The sequence below is a fragment of the Cryptomeria japonica genome, chromosome 6 (assembly GCF_030272615.1).
Source record: "Cryptomeria japonica chromosome 6, Sugi_1.0, whole genome shotgun sequence".
Taxonomy (NCBI): domain Eukaryota; kingdom Viridiplantae; phylum Streptophyta; class Pinopsida; order Cupressales; family Cupressaceae; genus Cryptomeria; species Cryptomeria japonica.
The window spans coordinates 313,937,310-313,962,066 of NC_081410.1; the positions used below are offsets into that span (position 1 = coordinate 313,937,310).

At 38.0% G+C, this 24,757-nt stretch overlaps 1 protein-coding gene across 4 annotated transcripts in view; it reads left to right on the forward strand.

Moving 5' to 3' along the window:
• Window positions 1-2,230: 2,230 nt before the first annotated feature.
• LOC131043896 (uncharacterized) overlaps window positions 2,231-24,757 on the forward strand; it is a 126,386-nt gene continuing 103,859 nt past the window's right edge. For 3 of the 4 annotated variants that reach the window (XM_057977130.2, XM_057977134.2, XM_057977139.2), the window contains exon 1: window positions 2,231-2,532. In XM_057977130.2, the coding sequence (XP_057833113.1) occupies window positions 2,365-2,532 (168 nt within the window). In that variant the 5' untranslated portion in view covers window positions 2,231-2,364. The remainder of the gene's footprint in view (window positions 2,533-24,757) is intronic. The other variant, XM_057977144.2, reaches the window with a different exon arrangement.

Sequence of the window (24,757 nt, forward strand, 5' to 3'; positions counted from 1 at the left end):
ACAAACTATCAACTAGAAATTCTATAGTACTAGAGTTTAGTAGTTGATCTTGCAAAAGACTTAGAGGGAACTTGTATTACACATACTCATAGGGGAAACACTAAAGGTTTTATAATAGCTCACTTTGAAATAGGTCTTACATTAAAAAGAGAGGAGGTAAAATAAATGAGATAGATTGATTCTAACCTATCTCTTTGCTTCTGTATGACCTCCTTTGTGATGTAGAAAACTTAGAGTTCCTGTTGTTGCTTGCTTTAGACGAAAAATGAAATTAGAAAGATGGCGACCATTTTAAGGATTAAGGCATTAATTGCATTTTAATTATGACAACTAGGATACTTCATTCTTTCTTGAAAATTGTGTTAACACACTTCACATGTCTTCCACCACCTAATGGCTATTAATGAGCTAAACTGACTGACATCACGAAAAGATAGTGCCTCGAGAGTTGGAAATGCTTTGAGTTGGGCAATCAGTAAAATTTTGAACTATTGAACCATGCCAGTGAAGGGTTCATAGGTTCCAATATCTCCCGATTGATCAACTACAAAGACTCATACACTACAAATGACTGACAACAAAGGCACATGCTTTAAGGATAGTCGGGCGATTCAGAATTTGTTGAACTTTTGAGCCAAAAGAAAAGGTTCGAAAACTTGTTAACTTGTTGATTGGGTGCAAAGAATCGACAAATGTCTGTCTGCAAACAAAACTTAGCGACATTAAGTAAACACATTGGGATAAAGAGTGATATATGTATTGATATTTTAGACTTAAGGCGAGAAAATGAAAATTTCAAAAAATTGAGGTAAAAATTATAAAATGCTTTTACATGATAAAGTGTACAAAAATAAATAATGAGTGTATATACAAGTAGAATATGAGCCAATGTTGGTACACTTTAAGAGTTTATTATCTTCTATTCCTTCTTATCTTGTTTTCTTTTCCCTTCTTTTAAGAATTGATTATCTTTAGAATAAATCCTCTATAACCCTTATTGGGACTGATGTGAAGTACTACATTGGGTACAACATTTAAATTTGGTGTGGTCTAAATAAGGGTCTCCTTAGTCATGGAAAGTGTCAGAACTCCTCCAAAAGGAAACATATCATCAATATGTCATGTGGTAACATGGGTCAACCTTATACCACATGATTATTCAAATCAAGGAGTCAGATGTTCAAATTTAATAATTTGTAATTAAGATTGCCATTTATTAGAATTGTGATGTCAACGAAAATAGATGCAATAGTTAGCTTCTACGATAAGATCAAATGCATGTGGAGCTCCAAATTTTTTGAAAGCAAATATATATATATATATATATGCTAATGCAAGATTGCTCAACTCTTGAGATGCTTCTGCATAACTAAGACATCTTGTTGAATTGAAAACAAGGGTATGGCCATACTAGAAGATCCTTGAGTAACAAACTCCTAAAGGTGTTTTTCACCACCATCTTTTCTTATAGACACAAAATCTAGAAACTAAGACAAAGGAATTTGATGCATCAAAGGGTGACTAGTTCATTCATGTAGGCACAATCCAATTCCATGTGAAATGTTCATTTTTGTAGGCAAGATTCACTTATATATGATAGATTCAATTAGATAGGGGAGAGGGACTAGTAGGTGATAGGGGTACCAATACATGTTATAGTACATAGATACTTTTAGACCAATAGTGGTGCCCTAAAAATGTCATGTCAATGCTTATGCCCAAAAAAGTACCTCTAAAATTAAAAAAAACGCCAATGATGTGATGCCACATCAACACACAAGTAAACATGACATAGTGCACACCTATGGGTCTTATGACAATTTGGGACCATTTTGGACACCTTCACAATAATGTATGCTGATGTGGCATCATATTTGACCATATGAACTTGAATTTTTGTTTTTGAGTAGGGGACTTGACAAGTACGCTGTTGTGTAAAATTGAATTTTTTTTGAAATGTCCACACATGATTTTGAGAAGCGTGAAGTTAGGGTGAACATGTATTGATTCCTCTCCCATAAAAGAAAGATCAATTTCACAAATATAAATTCAACCCAAAATAAAGAACAATATATTCAAACGTTTGTCAAGACTTATCTTTCACAAATATAATTTCTAAATAATTTGTTTAATGACAAATAACAAATTACAACATACAACAAAATTCCTCATCACCACGTTTGAAACTAAATTCTTGTTCCATCTCTTTGTCATTTTAAAAACCATAATCAGTGCTCCTAGTATTTAAACAATTTGGACTAGAATTAATTGCTTGCTTCCGTAGAATTATTGCTTCATAATTTATTTGTAGGAGGACAGAAGGCTGATCAAATACAAATCTGAGAGAGAAGGCTGAACTTAGCAATGGGGTGGAGACATCCGGATATTGCACTGCAAGAGTTGATGGTGTGCGTGAGGGCATTTGTGGATATTTTGATACTCACTGGCGGCTATCAGTCCACTGCCCATCCCGCCTTATGGGACTCCCAGTCTATCCACAGAGCTCTTCAGTGGTCGCTTTTCTTTCAAGCTGTGAGTCACTCTGTTTCTACTGCTATTAGAAACTATTTGCTCAATCAACTCTTATAAAACAATTTTACCTCTACGAATCCCCTCTTCTGCGGTTGGCATGACATGATTAAGAATAATAATAAGGTTCATATCCCAAGCGGAGGAAGAGAAGAATGCATTTCCCCTTTTTAATTCCATTCCCTGATTCTGAGTCAGTGAGTGTCCGGTGATATTGGACAAGGCTCATAATTTATTTAAATTTTAATGGAAATGCGTGTGCATCAAAAAATATGGAGGATTATCACTGCAAATTCAGTATATTGTATTAACTTTTTAAATTTCGAGCTTCTTATAGCTATGTTAATGGCCGTATCCCCATCATAATTATAATCTGAGTTTTTTTTTCTCCGCTTCCGAAAAAGCGTACTTCATCCCCCTTCCTGTAAACTCAGAGTAATACTGGTAGGTATGAATTTTACCAATTAGCTTTGAATATTTTTTTTGATCTCTTGTTCATTCTCTTTTTGTAATGATTTCTAAAACTCTCTGTTTTCCGTCGAAAGATTACTCTTTGGTACCTCCTTTAGCAGGTCTAGCTTTTCCAGATGGCAGTCAAATTTAAAGCTTCAGTTTACAACACTACTCCGTTTGAGTCGTGGATGAGAGGAACACTACAACTTAAAATTCAAGAACTGACATTTATTATTCTGATTAATTGTTTGCATAATCAAGGCTGGGTCAGGCATAAATCTAAAGAGAAAATACAACAGTATGGGATTTTATTTTATTTCTATTTGCCTGTTAAGAATAGGCGGGTGTTGTTTATGGAGAATATTAGAAAAAAATTGAATGGGTGGAATAATTCTCTGCTTTCACTGGCTTTCGGATTTTAAGTTTGTTCCCTCAACTTTTTCCATTTGTTATACTTCATGTTTGTGTTCAAACTGCAGTCACATTGAATGCTTGAGTAAGTTAACTAGGGTCTTGAATGCTTGGTAAGATGTTTAGGGCCTCGAAGAGTTGGGTAAGGTGATTATGGCCTTTCTTTGGTTTGATGGCATGTGTGCTAGGAAAAAATGTGTGCTGATAGTTGGCATCTGCACACCTTGTGCAATGATGGGGGTGGTTTGAGTTTGCTGTCATTGAGATTGTAAGGCATTTTATTAACCATAATTTAAATACTTGGACTCAGCAAAAACTCGAGAGGCCAAAATTTTGACTTGGACTCAGCACTCAGCAAAAACTTGAGATCTTAAGCATAGTTCCCATGAGTTTCTTGACGGGGAGGTGGGGGAATGGGTCTTGAGGATTGAGGCACTAAGGGCCTAAGTTTGGGGATGGTGGTGAGGTGGCAATGGGGTGGCACAAATACATATAGTAGTTGAAAAATAATTAATAAAAAAAGATGTGCAAGGAAAAAGTATAAAAATTGCAAATGAAACTTTGGCATACTAAGTTTAAAGTTAAACTCACAAACATTAAAAAACATGACAATGATTGCATTGAACATTAACAATGCTGGGTGGAGGTTTGGGGTCAAGGGGTAGTGCCCGCTTTGGGGTTTGGGGGTAAAGCACCCAACAGGGTCGAGGGGCAATGCACCTTATAGGTTTAGGTTCAGTGCCCTTGGCGTGTTCCCGGTCATGATACGGTGCAGATCAAGGGGCAGAGCCCCCACTACCAAGCACAAATTAAGGCCTTCAAAAGCTCACAAACTTTCATGGCAAATGTCATTTTCACAATTTTATCACTTGATTTTTGTAACACCCGGAAGTCCATGGGACAGTTGGGAGACTCCTCGAAGTCTTTTGAACATCTCAGGGACGTTCCAAAGTCTCCAAACTAGGGAGAGTCTTGGGAACATCCCCGAGACTTGAGTGGCAATGATGGGAAGATGGGGGGATGTCCTCTGAGTCTCCTCGTCCCGGGGACGTTCCCATCTTGAAAACATGGGGATTTTTGGGGCAGGGACGTGTCCTCCTGGAACACTGCTTAAAAAATATATAAATCTTGTTGCAGTTATGGTGACAATGTGTTGTCATTGATGTCAACCTACGTTTGTATGTTGAGTTGAAGAGTTGCAATGTTAGCTTCTGAAGTTTATGGTTGGATGTCAAAATTTATTGTTCTAAAGCGCATGGTTGGATGTCAAAATTTATTGTTCTAAAGCGCATGGTTGGATGTCAAATGTGCTATTTTAAAGTTCATGGTTGGATGTCAAAATGTAGTTCATGGTTGAATGTCAAATGTGCTTTAAGTGACATGATGAAAGACTAGAAAGGATGTTTAAGAATTTGTACCATTTGTTCTCTCTCTGTGCTTTATCCTTTGAAGTTTATGTTACAAGAAGTTTGAAAATGTCTAATTATGGCCAAGGTAGGAAAGGTGTCACATAGGTACTAAAGAATGTACTGCATTCTCTACCTTTGAAGATTTAGCTTTGCGGTTTGGAAGTATGACAGAGGAAGATGTGACGTATGTATCTCTCCTAGGTTACACAAGTTAAGAAATAAGTTTCAAGGGTTAGCAAGAGTAAAGCTGGTATTGTTGCTTGAACAGGTCGGATAAGAAGGTTGCTCTGCACTTCTCTACATTTCAATATTTGTTCTCGCGGTTTGGGGGACTTGTTTACATTGACTGTATACTATCTCATTACAAGTTTTAGGTGTTTAGGTGTACTGCAAGTATGATTCTAATAGTTATATCTCAGGATTGTATTGTTTGGTTTGCAAGCGATGATGAGTATCTGTTTGTTTGTGCCAGCTCAATTGAACGTGACAGTGTGAAAGGAGGGTATAGGAATGATGTTGAAATTCATATGATGCTTATATGTGCTCCGCATATTGGTTCTTGGTCTTGTTGGTACTATTTGTTGATTGGAGTGTTTAGATGAAAGGTTAGGTGTTTTTTGGGCCTTTTTGGGATATTTGTGCCCACACGGAGATGTAATATTCCTCTTTTTCCAAACAAGAAACAATAATAATTATTTAATGTTATTGTTAGAATAATATTATTTAAATTGACTCAAGACTCAAATATAATTATATTAGTAAGACAAAGGAGATGTGTGTTGAATCCAAGGTAGGAGTGAGGGGTGGGGGAGTGAATCAGTCCAAAACAAAAATTAATGCAGCACATAAACAACTAAACATCAACACACATCAACACATGAACACCAAGATTTTCTATGTGGAAAACCCTAACAGGAAAAAACCACGGTGAGCTCCTGCCCACAAAAATAAATCGACTATGTATATCAGATTACAAAGAAAAGAGCTCACTGCTCTGGACTTGCAAACCAAGGCTAATTGCTCATGGCACAAAATACAAAAGAGGACTTGCAAAACCTGAAGCTAACTGCAACAGGGCAAGATACAAAAAATGATATGAAAAGAAGGATCTCTTGATCATGAAGCTGTCCTTGAACTCTGCATCAAGTGACCAACATTAGAACACGCACAACTGAGACTTCAACCGTCAACACTCTGTCTTGTATCTCTGCCACAGTCTTAGCACAACTTGCATATCATTTGAACACAACTCTTCTTCTCTGCAGTTCATTGAACCTCACTGATTATTTTCGCATCTACACTCTTCTCTCTTATTCTTCACCCTTACATCCAACTCAATCATACACGTTCCTTATATACAAGATAGATCGCCAAAGCTTGAACCAAGTCGGTTTGAACCAAAATATACTTTCCAGATCAAAAATACACACATTGATCCACTCCAGGAGAAAGAGGGGACCAAAACACATCTCCCAAAGATCAATTCACCAATTTGCAATCATCGAAACATAACCAACAGCATATCCACATGCTACACATCCATATAAGCAATTAATGGTCAAAACATATTCTCCAATGCAAGCAACTCAAATTCGGATCTCCACACGCTACGGTGAGACCCATAACACATCAAACAATCTCCCACAACTCATATCCGGACCTAAGGATAGGTCAACCGTAGACTATCACAACCAGCAACGAACACGGCCACAACACTTGGAGAACACAAAGATATTTTCGGACCATAGAGCAATCATATCCACGATACCAAATCTATATCCAACAAAGTTAACCATAATAAACAACATCAACAACACTTTCCGGACCTGAACACTTCCAAAACAACCAATGAACACCTGCAACACCAACATAACAAGATATCTCTGCACCACAAACATTCCAGCCACTCCAGAACAAGTTTGACATCAATGACAACCATAGCAACACATACTTCCAGCAATGCGTTCCACTTTGAGGGGGCAACTCTCATGAATGATATCTCATTGAGGGATATTAATGAGTAAGTTGGGGCATACAAAGAGGATAGGAAGTTTGTTTTTAAATAATTCTGATTTTTTTAAGGCTTGCGAGCCAAATGTTTTGATGATCGGTGGAAGTAATTAACCACCATAACCTGGAGATAGGCAGCTAATTGGGGGATTAGAAGACAGTCAATACTTCTAAACACCAGTTGACAGACTGGAAGAATAAATCGATTGATAAGCAGAAACACCAATCATTGAAAATTAAATTGGGAGATAAAGTTAGAAGATATTTAGACACACCCTGGGACTCATAGATACTCTCTGCCGAAAATAATCATTGCATATATTCATTCCTACAAATCAAGACACAACATTCTATTCCTCATTCCTATTGATTGGTCATACCTTAATCCAAGGATCCAAGGAAAACACTTACAAGGAGATTGACTTTGATTCGATTATAATTATCATTGCATATTGATTATTTCGCAATTAACAATCTGCACCATATAATCCTATTCCATATTGATATTACAGTAGTCAGTTCGGTATTACACATGTAAACGGCTCTCTATTGATATCACAATGTTCAAGAGACTAAATTGAAGCGACATTGCAGTATATGGCTCTATATTTCTTTCAAACTCTCTCATTGGTAATCCAATACATTTAATATTATTCCTATCCATTCGGCCACCGTGACACTCTATTTTCACTTGGAGAAACTAATACTTGTCTGATAGCCTTAACATTAGAGCATTGAAATATTTTGAGAAAGCTCCTTGTTCTTGATGTCAGCTTCATTACACTAGTTGCTACAGGTCTAAGTTTCATATGCTTCTAAAGGTTGTGTGTGACTATATGTTGGATTAATCAAGGTCATTTCTAGGACGTTTGGATGGTCAAGGTTGATATATGCTCTTTTTGAGTTATATTATATTCAACTTCAGATTAGGATTTGTAGTGGAGGTCAACTTGTTGGATGTTTTTCATGTATTTCTTAATCTTTTTTGAGTAGGGAAGAGCATTGTTATTTCAGATGTTTGCAAATATACTTCGTACTCTACAAGGGACATTGCAAGAGATGTGTGCCAAAGTGTTTTTGGTCCTGCTTATCCCTTGCCTTGGTCCACAACTTGAGATTGGGATTTGCAGTGGAGGTCAACTTGTTGGATGTTGTTCATGTATTTCTTAACCTTCTTTAAATAGGGAAGAGCTTTGTTATTTCAGATGTTTGCAGATATACTTCATATTCTACAAGGGACATTGTAGGAGATGTGTGCCAAAGTGTTTTTGGTCTTGCTTATCTCTTGCCTTGGTCCGCAATTATTTCCTTCCACCGCGAAAGTGTTTGGGGCCGACCTCCTTGGGTGATGCATGTTTCATGCCTACACGTTTCATCTTGGCCAACCTGGAGAGAGTTTGTTGATGCTTGTAGAGGATATAAATGGAAGATCAAATCTTTATCAATGGAGAGTGAGTATATGGGGTGGTGAAGAAGTGTTGAATGCATACCAGACGCAATGAACTGAAGGTCATTCAAATGAGCAAAGAAGTGTGCTCGGAGGCACTGAGATGAATGCAGCCAATATTATCAGATAGAATTGTTGTGGTGGAAATCTATCAATTGTTCATGTTATTTCGAGGTTGTAGCCTCCTTCTGTAAGTTTTATAATTCTTAGGTAGTAGCGAACTTCCTTTGTTTGTAACCATAAAATTGTGTTTTGGGGAGTTGTAGCTTCCTAAGGGTTGTAGCCCATGAAACCTAATGTAATATTGTTTTAATTTGTGAGGTTGGATTTGGACAGTAGCTCCAAGCAACTTGCTCACCGTGGTTTTCCCCTTGTTAGGTTTTCCACATGAATTTGGTGTCTACTTGTGCAGTTGTGACATTCTGTTTCATTGTTGCTGATCTGTTTCAATTAAGGGTTTAAATTTATGTTGAAGGGTTTGAACTACATTTGAATACTGATTCACCCCCCCTCTTAGTATTTTGGTGTGTTTAACAAATCTAAGTTGTGGGTTTGAGTACAGGGTTTTGGTATGTGAATTCAATAAAATTGGTTTGGGTTTTTTTGGTTTTTGTGTTTGTCCTTACAAAAAAACAACACAAATCATAAACATATACTTATTTGCAGCTTAAAAGCAGGAATTAAGTTTAGAATACTACATAGCATCATAAAATAATCAAAACCAACATAAAAATGAATAACACTACTTCAAAGTTTATTAGTCAAGCTTGAATGTCATAATGAATATTCATTGTTCAAATCAAAATAATAATGTTAACAATCAGTGTTATATGGGTTTTAAAAATATCATCATCGTCATTGACATTATATGTAGGTAGACTAGAAGAACCACAAGTAGCACAACTTGCACTTGCACTAAATTATGCTCCCTATTGGCTTCTCCTCAAATGTGACATGTTGGGAAGTGGAAGCATCCAAGTCAATGTGCACTAGCTATATATGCCACATCTTCATGTCCCCTTCCTTGTAGTTATTTTGTTTGGGCGAAAGGAGGCACAAGTTGGATTTCATGTACACTAAGCTCTCAATCTTTTATGAGTACATTTGGTTGTGTTTTATTGAGTGGATGGAGTATGTGCTTCAATTCTACTCAAATGTAGACAAACTAGCAACCTCTTGAGGCAACGTTAGAGAGTAAGAGTTATAAAATTTAAAATTACAAATGCATCTTAAAACTTGAAAATGTTTAAGCCTTTTTCTTTTCCATAAAAAGTAAAAAACTAATTTGTATTTAAAGTTTGACAACAAGAGGTTGTAGGTGTGGGAATGCTTGCCATGGAAGTACTACCAATTGTGAGTATCCTTCTTAAACTTGTGGCAAAGAGCTTCAATACTTTGACCATTAGAGTGTACAAATTCAATAAACTCACTTGTGACTACATAGCAATTCAATTGCATTGTAACCTTCAATAGCAATCTTGAGCTCTATTTGTTAATGGCAAGCATGAATGAAAGTTCAACAAAAACAATATTTTATTTTGTGCATTCACAATGAGGTAAAATGAATTTGTTTTAGTATTGCTTTATAAGTCACTTTTAGGGCTAGGGATCCTATTTTTGTCAAAAATAGTCAAAGCCAAAGTCCAAAAAGTGATTAAAAAAGAAAATAAAAAACTCATCAATTTCTAGTGGATTTCATTTTGGGTTTTCAAAATTCATCAAACTTTTCTTAGGTTATCTTGGGCTTGTTTGGGATGAAACTAGAGTGGAAAATGCATAACTTGGTAGAACTTGTGCCTAGAGTAACCAATAATCCAAACTGGGTTTGAACTCAACTTGGGTCCAAGTCCTAAAGAACATGAACTTGCCACTTAGATATAAATTCATAAATCAAACTTACATAACATGTAAAATACTAAATTTAGAGAATCATAGGTAGTTTTTCAATTAGTTTAGATGGGAAATGGAGTACAATGCACATCAGTGTCATATATGATATTATGATTGATCACATGTCACCTTCAAAGACTAAAGCTCCTTAGTGATGGCACTTCAAATTGGATGGTAAGTATTTATCCTCAAGAACAATATTGTTCTCAAGCATATCATGATCATCATTTAATTAATTCCCCCTTGATGATTCTACTTGCTTGCACTTGCACTTTGGCTTCCATTGCTCCTGCTGCTATATCCTTACGAGAATCAATGATCTCCTTTCCGGAAAATGTGGGCTTCATGATTCAAATAATGATCTAGAAGGTTTGAAGAATGAAGAGAGGTTTTTGTTTCAAAATTTGGACAAGTGTATGTACTCACTGTTTTGTATTTGAGTGAAATAGCTAGTTTTCTCAGGAGGTAGTTTTGAAAGTGACAATGACAAAAATGTAGACACCAGGGGGGTTAAGAAACTGCCAAAGTTCATTTTGTAACAAAACAAGTGGTCACAAATTGCTGACGTGTTTACTAAAGACAGTTTTAAATTTTACAAACAGGAGGTTTTGGCCAAAACAAGTAGTTTCATAATGTGGACATAGAAAGGTAGAGGAACTGAAATGCCATTACTTTTCACATGCTATAAACATTTGGTCCAATCTAGTGAATGGGAATAAGGGCTAAGAACATCAAAAGGATTCTAAAGGCTGAGAGATGGTTGCTAGAACTTTGGAAATCATGGGGCACTAGTCACAAGCGCCAAACAAACTATCCATTTGATTTTCGAACGGATAGAAAGAATTGGAATAGTCGACATGATTGTATTCCTTCTCGTTGTATGGATTCAACAACAATATCAATGATAGGATCATAATTGATACCCATCGAGCTTGGTTTTTCCCCCTGCTAGCATTCTAATTTGTCTTTTGCAAGACAACACAAATGGAATAGTGTGTGAGGTAAAATCTCTATCCAAATTTGGAGGGGAAGCTCAATGAGATCTAAATGAACCCAAGCCTAAGCTAAAATGACCCTAGACTTAAAAATGTAGACAAATATAGATATGCACTCTTCAATTATATTCTTGAGGGGGGTTTGCGTAAACAAAATAACCCTTTGGCTATGGTTTTGCCATCTTATGTTTTTGCCTCAAATATAGATACCAGTCCATTAAGAGCCCTGTCTTGCAATTAAGATTTTCAAATTTTAATGGATGAACCTGGAAACATTAAATCTAAATAGACAAATGACACCTTTACGATGGCTAAATTAAAGACTAGCTATGGTGTGCAAACAAGATTTTGAAAGGAAAATCAATTGTAACAACACGTGATTCCAAAGACTAGGTAGCTAGTTTGCAAGAAAACTTATAACGCAGATGAATAAAATGACAAAAATAGATAGTTTGACACTTAGCATTCACATCCAGTCTAATATCTAAAATTATAAGCACATGTTCAACAATGATTCAGTAGCATAAGCATAGTGTCAACTAACATCTAGAGTTTATGTGCTCAAAACACTTATTTATAGTTTACAAGTGCCCAATCCTTGAGACTTTAGAATATCATTTTATTCCAAAAAAAGTTTTAAAGTGAAATGCTTAAAGGCTGCTGAAAAGCTGGAAAAAAAGAAACTTTAAAGCAAATCTGATCCTAAATAAATAATAAAATTTCTAATTAATAAAAGGGACCTAAAAATAGGCTCTCATTCTTGCCCATAAATAGAACGCTAGAAATAACAGTCGTTGGAATTAGCTGCTGCTAAAAATTGCAATTTGCACATGAGCATTCTTAGATTCTGAAGCAACTTTTGATCTGAAACTCAAGGGATCTTCTGAAGAATTGAAAACCTAAGCAGTATGATGAATCTATCTGTGAGGTAAGAAATATTCCCTAGAGTTTTGTCAACATTGAAAACTGAAGATGAAAATCCTAGAATGAATAGACTGAAATCCTTGAATCTGAAATCCCTACTGCTTTGTTCCAGCGTGCTCTCTCAGAGTTGTTTCCTAGGGTTTTGACTGGTCAAAGCAATTCATCAAACATATTAGGGCTATCAATAAAGGTGTCTGCCACGCTGCTGTCGCATCCTCTTTAAAATTACTGTAATTCAATGTGAAGCCCTAGGATTTATCAGCAAACACACTTAAACCGAGCAATGCTGACGTCAACGCTGCTCTTAAAGAATATGATGTTCCAAGGACAAAGATCCCCATGTTCAGTCTGTCAAATATGATTACTTATGTTATGGTTGAAAAATGTTGATGGTACTTAAACACTTCTGGAAATTTTCAATTTGTTTTTCTGACTGTTCTGTTCAAGCTGGTGATAAGTATTTGAAGTCAGAGGTACATGGTGAAGTGTGTAAAACAGTCAGCATCTTCTATAGGAGATTAAAAATCTGTTCTTTCACTGCTGTAGGAGGCTGGAAACCTCGACAAGATGCAGTTTGTGTGCTTTAAGCCTTTAACACTTCTTTTAACACTTATGCCATCCAAATCTGTTGAGATTGCTCCAGGTGCATTCAATGGTAAATTTTGTACTTCTTTTGATGGAGTTTTAAAGTTTTTTCACCAACTTTTAAATTGGGCAAAGGTATATGATGACTCAACTGGGTTGGGTGTATGCCTAAGTCACATTAGCCACTTTCTTTGACTCGGCAGACATTTCTTGTGGCTAAGCCATATAGAAAATACACCAGGCAGAAAGATTACTTCATAGTTCATAATGCCATATTAAAACCTAGTGAAAATCTTAAGTGGTTGAACCACTTCAAATGTGTGCTTCAGTTGCATTCATTATCTTTTTACCAAGGCTCTGTGGAATTTTGGCTTATGTTTCTGCCTGATGCATTTTTTATTGCAAGGCTGTCCAAAAGTTTTGCCTAGCATTGTGAAAGTTCTGCTTTTGCCATGGGATTTGACCTTTTGGATGGCCTTGCCATGAAAAATGTATTAAGCGGAAAAGTTAGGTTGCTTAACCCATTTGGGTGCATGCCAATGCTGTTTGTGCTATTTTCTGTAAGCATTGGAAGAGATTCGATGTGGTTCAACCTTGTTTGAAGTGTGCCAAGTGGAGGTTTAGTGCACTGTTGCCACCTTTATGACAGTCAATGTGGAATTATGATTTACTTATGCCAAGGTGGAACAATTCATTGACGCATCTATTTTTCCACTCGTCTATCTGCACTTTGTTCTTCTCGTCATTCTGTACTTCTGCCCTTTATCTCTCCTCTTTAGGAAAAATAATGAAATTCAACAACTTATATACACAAAATTTTCCTTGATAAAGATTAGGTTGGCCTTGATTTATGAAAATTAAGGTTGGCACCCCCTTAATTTTTATAGGAGGTCTGCCCCTATCTAAAACATTCCCTAAATTGGGGAGTTTCTTGGCAAAATTTGTGCATTGTGTGTTCATTGTGAAGGGTTTTGTTTTGCCAGTTTTTTGTACGTGGTTACAGTTGTCAGACTTTAATTAAAACATTCTACTAGAGTTTATTCAGTTTTTGAGTGGCTTTGTAGCCATGGTCCCAAGGGCTAACCAGGACTTCGCAGGGATCAGTGAAGGATTTGGCCTAGCCGTTTTCAGTTTCAAGCCAATTGGAGGTGTTTTGACAGGGTTTCCAGATACTTACTATTTATGGTAAGTCAGCTGTGGCTCAGTGACTGGTAATTTTTGAAGTATTTTTGGATGTCAACATTTTGGTGCATTTAAGTCTTCATCAAGTTGGCCAAATTAATGAGCCATTAATTATTTGGGTGTTTAAATTTAAAGTTCCTAAAGTTAAATTTAAATATTTAACTTTAGTGATTATTTAATGCTGGGACAAATGTTTAAAGGGAGAATTAAAAGTTCCCTTTCATTGTGGAGACATAAGGGGATATTAATATTTTATTATGACATTCTTTTATCCCACATTTATGGTGTATTGGGAATCGTGCCGAAGTGGAGTTATAAGTAAGAGCTTTGTTTGCTGATTGTTACATCTTGGAAAATTGTGTCTTGGGATTTGTATTTTTGGAATTAGTTCTGGAAATCTTTTTGGCTCTTGAGGACCAAATCCCTCATGGGCAACATTTCCTACACCTGTGAAATATCGAGCCTGGGAAATCTACAAACAAATTGCAGAGATTGAATATCATGGCATTGAAGTTATTCTTCAGGTTGTAGCTCAGCCAAGGGAAGTTGCAGTGTTTGCAAACTAGTAAGAGTACATTTTGTTGAATTGAAGGCATTGCGATTTTCAGTTAAGTCTGGGAAATTGTAGGACATTATTGGACTGGTAGAATGCACTATTCCAGCGCTGTGTAAGGGGGGGTTTGAGCTAAGCCGCATTTCCCAACACTTATAGCTGCATAAGACACCAAGAGAGCAAGCTGAAAGTACTTTGCTGGAATCGTTTTAGACTGCTGGGCGTGATTCTTGCTGACGCTATTAGTAAATTCTGAGTATGTTGTCATTTGTTGGGTGTGAAGTTGGTGTGCTGGGTGTTGTGTAAGGTTAGTCTGCAGCATTAACACTGTACAACACCCACAGGCCTTGGAGACTTGTTACAGCAAAAACAGGTTCATTTCCCCTCCTTTCCAAGTCGACCTTCACATAGAAGCAAATATACTTTATAAAATGGCAATAAATTAATAATGTAGCTTCCAAGGTAGATAAGTGAAATTTATTATAAAATTAACTTATTTCCCATAACGCATCCATCTTGCCTTATTAAATATTTCACTTATAAAATATTTTTCCTCAACAATAAATCGCCCAACCTTATGACATAAAATAATACTTTATCACCTCAGGTCGTCCCCTTAAGTCATAACTAGAAATATATAAGTCATATGCCTAGGCCAAGGGGGGCATTAAAAAAATAAAAAAATACTTTTTCCCATGTGCTGAACAATTGCCATAGTGAACGGAAGGCCGAAAGTATTGAAAATTGCACTGCTAGAAATAGCCTCTGAATTGGACCACTGAAACCTGCCAAAAATACCACTTACTAAAAATAGCATACTGCTAAAAATAGTGTGTCCAAATGCATTTTAACCACATTCTGAGTAGCCATCGCAACTTACTAAATATAGTAAGTTCGGAAAATTCTTCAGATTCATTTGCATGTTACACCATTGTGAAACTCTTTGAAAACCCCCAAAAATGCGTTGTCCTCGCGCCCACTTACTAAAAATAGTAAGCTTACGAAACTCCACTGATTGCTACGCATGTACCATCATTGAGAAGCTTTCATAAAACCCAAAAGGAATCCAGAATCAAAACTATAAAACTACAACATGCAAGCCACCAAAATTGCCAAAACATCCTCCTAGAAAATAGGAAACCCTAATTATGCCTCTGATTGACCAACGGGTCTCGGGATTGGCCAACAGTCCCCAAAACAAACTAAATCGGAAAAGGGGACATTACATAAACTTAAATTTTTTTTGTTGTATGAGTCATATATATTTGCCATGAACCTACAGTCTGTGTTATGAGATAATGACTGAAAAATATATTCCATTGTGATTAGTTTGTGTTCATTCATTGCGGATTTTCATATATTGTCTATCTTTGAGCATGTTCAATTGTTTGAAATAAATATTTGTGGGAAAATTGTGAAATCTATTGTGTATGAATTATTGAGAAGCTTCCAAAACATTCAAAGGCATCAGGTTTAACATAACTACAGTTCATCACAATAAGACGAAAAAATCATAATACAAGGTTTATGCATGACAACTGTTTGACTAAATTCCTCAAGATTGCTTGAAAGGAAATTGTAGCTAATAGGGGCAGCCTATTACAATTTCAGATCACTCCACCTATTGGGCAATCTAATCTGAATATTGATTAGTATCATCCAAGACAATGTTATCGTTATTCTTCTTGCTCTCCACCTTTTTGATGTGTAGATGAAGGTTCTATTGCACAAAAATGACGTCATTGAGGTGCTTTTGGGTAAAACTGTTGTGCTTCTTTATGTGACTGGCCTACAAATGTACTTCAATTGTGCTCTCACCTAGAAGCTATGGGGCTGACATAAAATTTGCAGATGTTGAGGCTTTGAAGATTTAGTACACTTGCACCATGATCTTCTCCCCACAGATCCACAATAGAAGATATAAAACTTTTTAAGGAAATGTGAACCACACTTATTAAACAAGTCTATTGTCAAGGAAACTATGATTTGAATTTCAGAGTTAACTATTTTTTCTTCACCTAGCTGCTGGTTCATTTTCTTAATGCATAGAGGTGAAGAGAATAATCTCCTCTTTGTGCTCGTGTAAATTTATGACTTGTCAAGAATTGGCCTTTTAAGGATTTTCGTGCTTGATCCTCTCTCCATGCATGTGTCAACGCCTTCCACAGCGACCTCATTGGTTCAAAATGAATTGGGGAAGAAAAACGTGGAAGTTAGGTAATAGGTTGCCATGTGTATGTGTTGGTTGTAATGTCCCATTCTTCAATCTAGGTGTTTGGAGAGGGAATAATATAATTAAATAAGTTTAATTTGTCTCACATTCTTATTTTACAAGCAACTTTGTTTTAATTATTTATTTGTATTAAAAGTGCCTTTTCAAGAGCTCAAAAGTGGATTAAAAATTAAAAGGAGTCACTATATGAGAAAGTAAATCTCTCAAAAGTTTGTAAGGGATATAAAAAGGAGCTGCATAGGGAAATTTGTCATCCTTGGTCCTCATCTTATTTATGAAGTTTGAGTAGTTTGCTCCAGCAAATCGTTGGGATGAAAACCCTATGAGAATACCGATTTCAGAGGGATTATTTCTAGCCAGTTAGATTGGATTCAATTAGGATTCACAAGTATGCAAAATACTTTGTTTATTTGAAAATCGTAATTGAAGATTTCAATTTTAAATTCATTATGATGATTTCGGTTGGAGGTTGTAGAAGGGCAAGTGCAGTTTATTGAAGAAATTCAGATGAATCGCTCCAATAAAGAACTAAGTCAAATATTCAATGTGGAGAAATCTTCTATGGTTGTAATGAAGGGAGTCAGAAAAATAAGAGTGTTTCATGCATTTTTGGAAGCTTTAATTCCACCATCGAATTTTTAGGCCTTTCACAACTTTGTTTGGTCACAGCATCTCATTGTGAGATAATCTGGAAAGGATTTAAGGGTTCACAGAGTTTCAAAGAGGAGCTGCGACCTGGGGAATAGTAGTTCATGGAGTTTTTGGCATCCATTTCTCCCTTCAATGATCGGAATGATCCACTTTTGGAGGATGTGATTTACATGATGCGATTTGAGGTCATTTTCATTTATTATCAAAACCTGAATTAGATATTGATGGCATTAAAAATCTGGTGGTGGACATGAAGGATTTGAAAGGGTGAATCAATGTATGCAGATATAAGTGTGATAAATAGCAATTTTATGCAATTCAGATCTATCTAGTAGAATAATATTTGTCTAGACCTATTATTCTAATAATCATGGCATATGTGTGTGATTTCATAGAGCATTTCAGTCATTATCAATTGGAGGTTAGCCAATGATAATTTGTTGATAGTATGAATTCTTGTAAAATCAAATTGAAATAACCTCTTGTCGTAGTTGAGTAGGAAGCTATTATATTGTATTTTATGCTGTGCATGTTATGTGATCCATTGATGAAAACATCCCTCAAAACAAAAGGAAGAATAGAAGATAAACAATTATAGTAAGGTTTACATCATCTACTTAGAACCTTTCATCAAGTACTTAACAGAATTCAAGAAAGAAATATAACCAATATAATATTGTGGTATCAAAGTAGTGTATCTTGTTGGCTAGTGGGAGTTTAATCAACTTCATGCAACTAGGTGAAGGTGTGTACAGGTGCTATTGAGGAGATGTAATGTCCCTTCCTTAGGCATCTCAGACTTTAGCGGAGGTTGGTCTACTATTAGGGTCTCATAGGTCAGCAGTGTGGTTTGGGGACCCAACTGTGGGTACTAAGAGGAAAATCCGTACGGTGGTACTAAGAGGAAAATCTGTACACGTGCCAACCATAAGAAACATTCGTACATAGACACAATTCGCAAATCTGTACGACCAAGTAAGAGTGAAGCCATAAAGAGCAAAGCAAATCCGTACATAGGAATCCCACATAGACACAAAAGGAAATTGCTCAGTAGGGAAATCGCATAGGAGAATCAAGCCGTACGAACCAAAGGAATTATACAGCGACAACCGGAGGAAGAATAATGCAACCGAACAAGGAGATAGAAAAATAACGGAACCCAAAAATCTTATGTGTTATCACCGGCAATTAAAGAATTAATTAATGGAGTTTGGCAGAGCAAAATAGGATTGGAGAAAATGGTTGCAGTAGTTATAGCTCTTGAGAAACCAACTATCGAAACAGTGAAGAATGGCAGAATCAAGCAGCGCAACCACCATGGACAAGGGGAAGAGAACGTTGCCATTAGGAGTAAGGGTTGCAGTAAAAACAACCAAGGTTGGGAAAGGGAAAAGAATGCCGGATAAGGTGACAGTGGACACAATTACCTTCGAGGGATTGAGCGACACTCTCTGCAGGACATGGTGGCTGGAGACAACCGACGACCACCCCATCAAAGAATCCCTTCGGCTGGCACGGGTGTATTGGGCAATCCAGATGCCAGTGTTTCCCATTCGAGATTTTGAGCCACACTTGCGAACAATGATCGCTACATATGACAACAACACTTGGGAGTCGGCGTTTGATTACCAGCGGTGTACAGTGATAGTGTCATTCTCGGTTGATGTATTCACTCGGGTGTTCGACATCCCTGGTGAAGGCTGGAAGATTGACATGACTGCCATGAAGATGTTTGCAAAACAAAAACAGAAACTGCTAGAGGAATGGGAGACAATGACTGCACCTAAGGGGTGCGGGTTGAAGAAGTCGTTCATTGTGCCAGGAGAATGGCAGTGCTTGCTAGATGTGAGGAAGAGCCGCCTGACAAGGGCTAGCTGATCTTTGGACATGGCGGTGCCCATGTTAGCTTTGATGAACGGGTTACGAAATGGCACGATATATGATTGGGCGTCTGTACTCTCGGACCGGATTCATGACTTTCTCACATTGTGGCATAAAGCTTTCTACATGCCCTATCATGCCATTGGGCTTTCCTTGGATGCTGTCCTTACACAGGTGCCTCCAAACAGATATGTGTGGCAGCTGCAAAGTCCTATGGAGCCTTCACAACCGCCCATCTTCTATTGGGCCCACTTAGATACTTTTGCAGGTGGCGGGAATGTTCAATCCAGTAGGAAGCGAGGCCGGCAGGTGGTGGCATTTGAGAGTGAGTTGGAGATAGTAGAGGACGAGGATAGCAGTGGAGAAGAGGAGTCAGAGGATACTTCTTCCAGGAGTAGTTGGGGAAGTGATACCTTCCGTTTGGTGAGTCGAGGGCAGGTGAGTAATGGTCCTGTCGGAGGTGCATTGGACAATGCAAAGGGTATAGTTGGCGTTGCACCATCTAGTGGTCCCACCCTCGGGTGGCACTGTAGGCATCACACCATCTGCCACACCTTCGAGTGGCACTATTACGCCAAGCATTGCACCATCTAGTGGTGTTAGGCCCTTAGGTGGTGGACTTGTCGCATGTGTTGTTTTTGCTCCAGCCTTGCTGCGGGTTGACGGTGGAGTGACTCAACTTCCTACCTCAGGGATGACTATTGGAGCCATACTTGCTCCAGGGTTCGAGCAGTTGCAGACACCACCCACTTAGACATCTCCCAGCACGGAGCCTCGACCCCCTTCTATTGTAGCACCTACAGCCAGGGTAGTAGTACCAGCAGTTGAGGCGATGAGCCAGTGTGTAGACACTTAGGAGATGCCCACAGAGTTAGAGACACCAGACGTCACCACGAATGCATGGTTGGATTGCTACAAGGTGACCCCCAGGGCACCCTTAGGACCTTCGCCCCCTTCACCACATCCGTGGGTGTTGCCAGAGATTGTGGGTTTGGACGAGGGGAGTTCCCACCAGAGGGAGTCAGAAATGGATCTACACTAGGATATGGCAGTGTTGGGAGAGGAGTCTAGGGCTATTGGGGCCCATCAACAGGTAGCATCTACGGTCTACGGTGAGTTGGGTGCTGTGGAGCAGTTTCTGGCAAATGTGGAGGCTGGTACTCGGAGGATGGTGGCCTCGGTTCATGACTTGGCTATGAGGAAGTTAAATAAGGCAGTAGAGTATCTGATGACCTTTGCTACAGGAGGGTGCCGTGAGGAATTTGCCAGGTGTTTTGACTCTAGGGGATGGCCTGCGACTGAGACGCCTGCCATGTTGGAGGCATGGAGGTGTCTTGAGCTAGTTGGGGAGAGATGGACGCACGCACTGCGAAGGAGGGTTGAGCAGGCATTTCGGGACGGATATTATGAGCTTTGACGGGCCCAACATTTAGCAATAGGGGCTAAGGTCGAGCAAGTGGCAGCTATCACAGATCGGGAGGAGTTAGCCACTTGGCTCCAAGTGATAGAGGAGGAGCTAGTCCAATAGAGGACTTGGGTGATCGCCGTGTAGGAGTAGTTGGCCCAGGCGAAGGCAGAGTTGGCACAGGAGACGGCTGAGTGAGCAGCAGTAGAGACTCACCTTGCTTCAGTTTTGGAGGATATGGATACGAAGCATAAGGAGGTTATGGAGGCCCTATTCATGGTGAAGACCATGCGGAAGCGACAACTGTTAGCCGAGCGGGACCTCCAGTGACGGACTGAGCAGGTCCACTAGTTGAGGGAGCAGCTGGCTGCATCTACCCCACCTGCACCTTCTCCATCAAGGACGCTCTCTCGGCTCCTAGCTCCTTGATTTCTCTTGTATAGTTGTTTCCCCATTTTGTAGTGTATCGTCCGAAGACGACTCTCTTTTTTTGGGGGGGGGGGATGATGTTGTCGGGGAAATTAGTATTTGTTAAGTAGGTGTTTAGGGGTCTGCGATTGGCCGACGGTTGGCACCAGTAGCCGTTCGACACCCATATATATATATATATGTTTGTGTACCTATCCTCCGGATATGATTATGCTATGTTATGATGCTGGAATGTTATTCTGAAGATACATTGTAATGCTGAGATTAAAGAATACATATTTGTGAGTTCTCTACATTTTGTGCATATGCGTACTATTCTGTTTTACTTGCATCCTATCATGTTTTGAACACGTACCTTATGGGGCAAAATAGTCTCAAAGTGAGTTGCTCATAATACTTCCACACATGTACCAGTGATTTGCCACCTTTGGTAGAAACACCTGGAAACTGTCTAAGTGATGTCGCTATGTACACCAAGTACGAATTCATGTAAAAATTGAAGGTGGTTGAGACTTGTGATAGCTGCTCACACAGGTTATCACTGATGACTTCACCCCAAAAGATGTGGGACTGCCCTTTCCTCATGACTACGATGTACTTGTACATCCAGATTTCAAACATATTAGAATGTTTCAACCCCATTATTCTATGGAGAAGTGTAATCATATCACTGATTTCCTCAATGAAATCAGACTGATACAACTTGGGCCATCTAGAGAAACAAGTTCTAGGAGTCTTGAGCCATTTGGAATTGATGTGTCTTATGCAATTTGACCTCCTTTGGTTGTAATGATCTAGAGCAATCTTGATAGAGATGTCTGCATACATGGGGACAACTGGAACTTTGAAGATCTTGTCAATAGTCTCTGCATCCAATCTGATAATGATATTGCCGTCATCATCCTTAATGGTTCTAGATCCTTTGTCAAATGAGCAGCTCATGCAAGCACAAACTCCGGTTCCAAGGTAGCCACCAGAAAAGTGGAAACCAAATGTATGTGACTATTTAGGAGTAATTGCATGCCATGAGTTGGTGATCCCTCTACTCTTTCCAGAAACTTTGACATGTCAACATGTCCGATCTCTATGTCCTTGATCTCATCCACCGGAGAGCTCACTTGAGAAGGAGCAATCTCATTCTGATATTTATCATACTTATACTTCATCTTCTTGTTGGCAGGAGACGTGGGCTCTTCTGACATTGAATACGAATCTGCAATATTGTGATGAAAACTCAAGAGAGTTAAGACATCTTCAAAAGCTATTTGGGATGCCATGATGCCAAAACTTGGAAAATCAATGCTCAAACCTAGACTTGCTTGAGTATTTAGCATGAAAAGGAGTAGGCCAACTCAAAAGATGCTTTGTGGATAAGGCTTGATAATGACAACAATGGAATTCGGATCTTGAGAGATAGATTGCGAGTGAAATGGAAGCAAACTAGACCAAAGAATGGGTATGAAACTTCTACAACTTGCACTTGTAATCGAGTCCTGGAAACTCGACTGCAAGTGTGTGTGTTGCTTGAAAATGAGTGGTAATGAATACTTGCAATTGGGTCTCCAAGACCCGATTGCAAGTGCACTTAGTATTTATGATAGAAAGTGAATTTGCTTCCAAAAACCAAAATGCATCTCTTGAAGACAATGGGGAAAAGACCTAAAATTTTCCACTTGAAATCGAGTCTTGAGGACTCGATTGCAAGTGAACATATCTACATATGGATGAAGAACAAAAACTTGAAATGTTCATTACATGATGAAAGGCAATGGATGGAAGACTTGCAATCGGGTCTCAGAGACCCGATTGCAAGTAAGCATGGGAAAGTCAAAATGCAAAGATGAACTTGCAATCGGGTGTCAAGAACCCGATTGCAAGTGAATGACTTAACAAACTTGAAATATGCGTGCTTGCAATGAGAAAGTGCGAGGCTTGCTAATAATCATCAGCCAAAGGGAAATGCGAACTTGTAATCGGGTCTTGGAAACCTGATTACAAACTTTCAAGCTTACATGGAAGAAGAGAAAGCGGAAAAGGGAACAATGCAGCAGAGCTATATATTGAGTGGTGGAAAAAAGAGATTTGCAAATGCATGAATAATGCCCGGATAAGAGGAGGTTTGGCACTCAAAAATGCCACATAAAGATATCGTTGCCAATAATGCATCCATTCCATCATTGAAACTAGAGGGAACAACTGCAAAATGATAACAAACACATCAAAGAAGAAAAACAAAAAGAGATAAAGAAAAGAGAAATGCATTACCTCAGAGAAGAAACTCCAAGAAGAAAGAACAGAACTTGCAATGACTATCATGCAACTTCAAGAAGAAAATGACTTCAAAGCTCCTAGAAATGAAGTTAAATAGAGAAATGAAAACGAACAGTCCTAATGTGCACAACGTCTTGAGGGCAATCTCCATTAAAATCGCTTGGATTGAAGAGGCAGCGTAGGCATAAAGGGCAAGAAATGAAGAGCAAATTGGGCTTCTAGAGACCCAATGCAGGTTTAATGTGGCTCATTCGTTTTATGAAAAATACTCTTGTAATCGGGTTATGAAGGCTCAATTAGAAGTAAGTTATATGAATACACTTGTAATTGGGTCTTCATAACCCGATTACAAGTTAATTTATAACTTGCAAAACTCAAGAAAAGGCCCCTTCACTTGCAATGTATACTTGTAGCCGGGTCCCAAAGGCCCAATTACAAGTTAATTCATAACTTGCAATAACAAAAAGACATTCTACTTGCAATCGGATTGTAAACTCCCGATTGCAAGTCTTAAAAACTAAATAAAGAACAAAAAAGCTTGTAATCGGGCTCTAGGGACCCGATTACAAGTAAGTGCTTACTTACAATACACTTAAAAATCTCCCCTTGCAAAATATAAGCCAAAACCCGAATTTGCAAACAGATGAAGAACAAATACACTAAAAATAAACCAAAATTGCTATAAAGATGACATGAACAATTACTCATGACTAGAAGAACATATTAGAAGAGATTTTACCTCGTAAAATGTGCTTAAGAGGTGAAAGCTACGAATTGTAAAGGAAAATTCATAGAGGTTTTCTCATTTTTTGAAAATTCAAAAATGAGGACAACACTAGGAAGAGTGAATAGGTCACCCTCGCAGTGCTACAACCAGTGTTGGTCTTCAGATTGGTGCTAGCATGGTTGGAAGGATTTTTTGATACTACAAGTGTGTTCAAACAGGTTAATGAAGAGGAATGACACTTTCTAGGATGATTTCAGACAACTTTCTATTTTTAGAAAGTTGCTTTTTTGCTTTTTCTATTTTTAGAAAGTGTTATCATTATCATTGATTGGTCAATTGGGGAAGTTTCTATTTTTGCATAATCTTGGAAGTAGAGGAACTACTAGCATGGTTTCTTGTTTCCCACTAGAATAGATTTATTTTGCATGTTGTCAGTAAATGAATGAAGGATGATAGTATTGGTTATGGTGGAATTGTTAAGTTCATACCTTTTATGATTGGATGATTTTCAATTGTAGTGTAAGGTTAGCCTAAACTCTTGAATGATAAACTTAACTTCTATTACTTTGTTCTTTGTTCGAAATGTTGGTGAACCTGAGTAATGTGAAAATCTATTAGGTACCTTAGAAAATTGTACCGTCTTTGTGGAGTTGTTGAAATTGGCAAAGCAAAGATGGGTTTGGTTTCACCTTAGCAATATTGGTCTCTTGAATTCGTAGGATTAGTTCATAGGATTAGTCTCTAGGGTTAGAATTATCTTCCCAAAACCCTC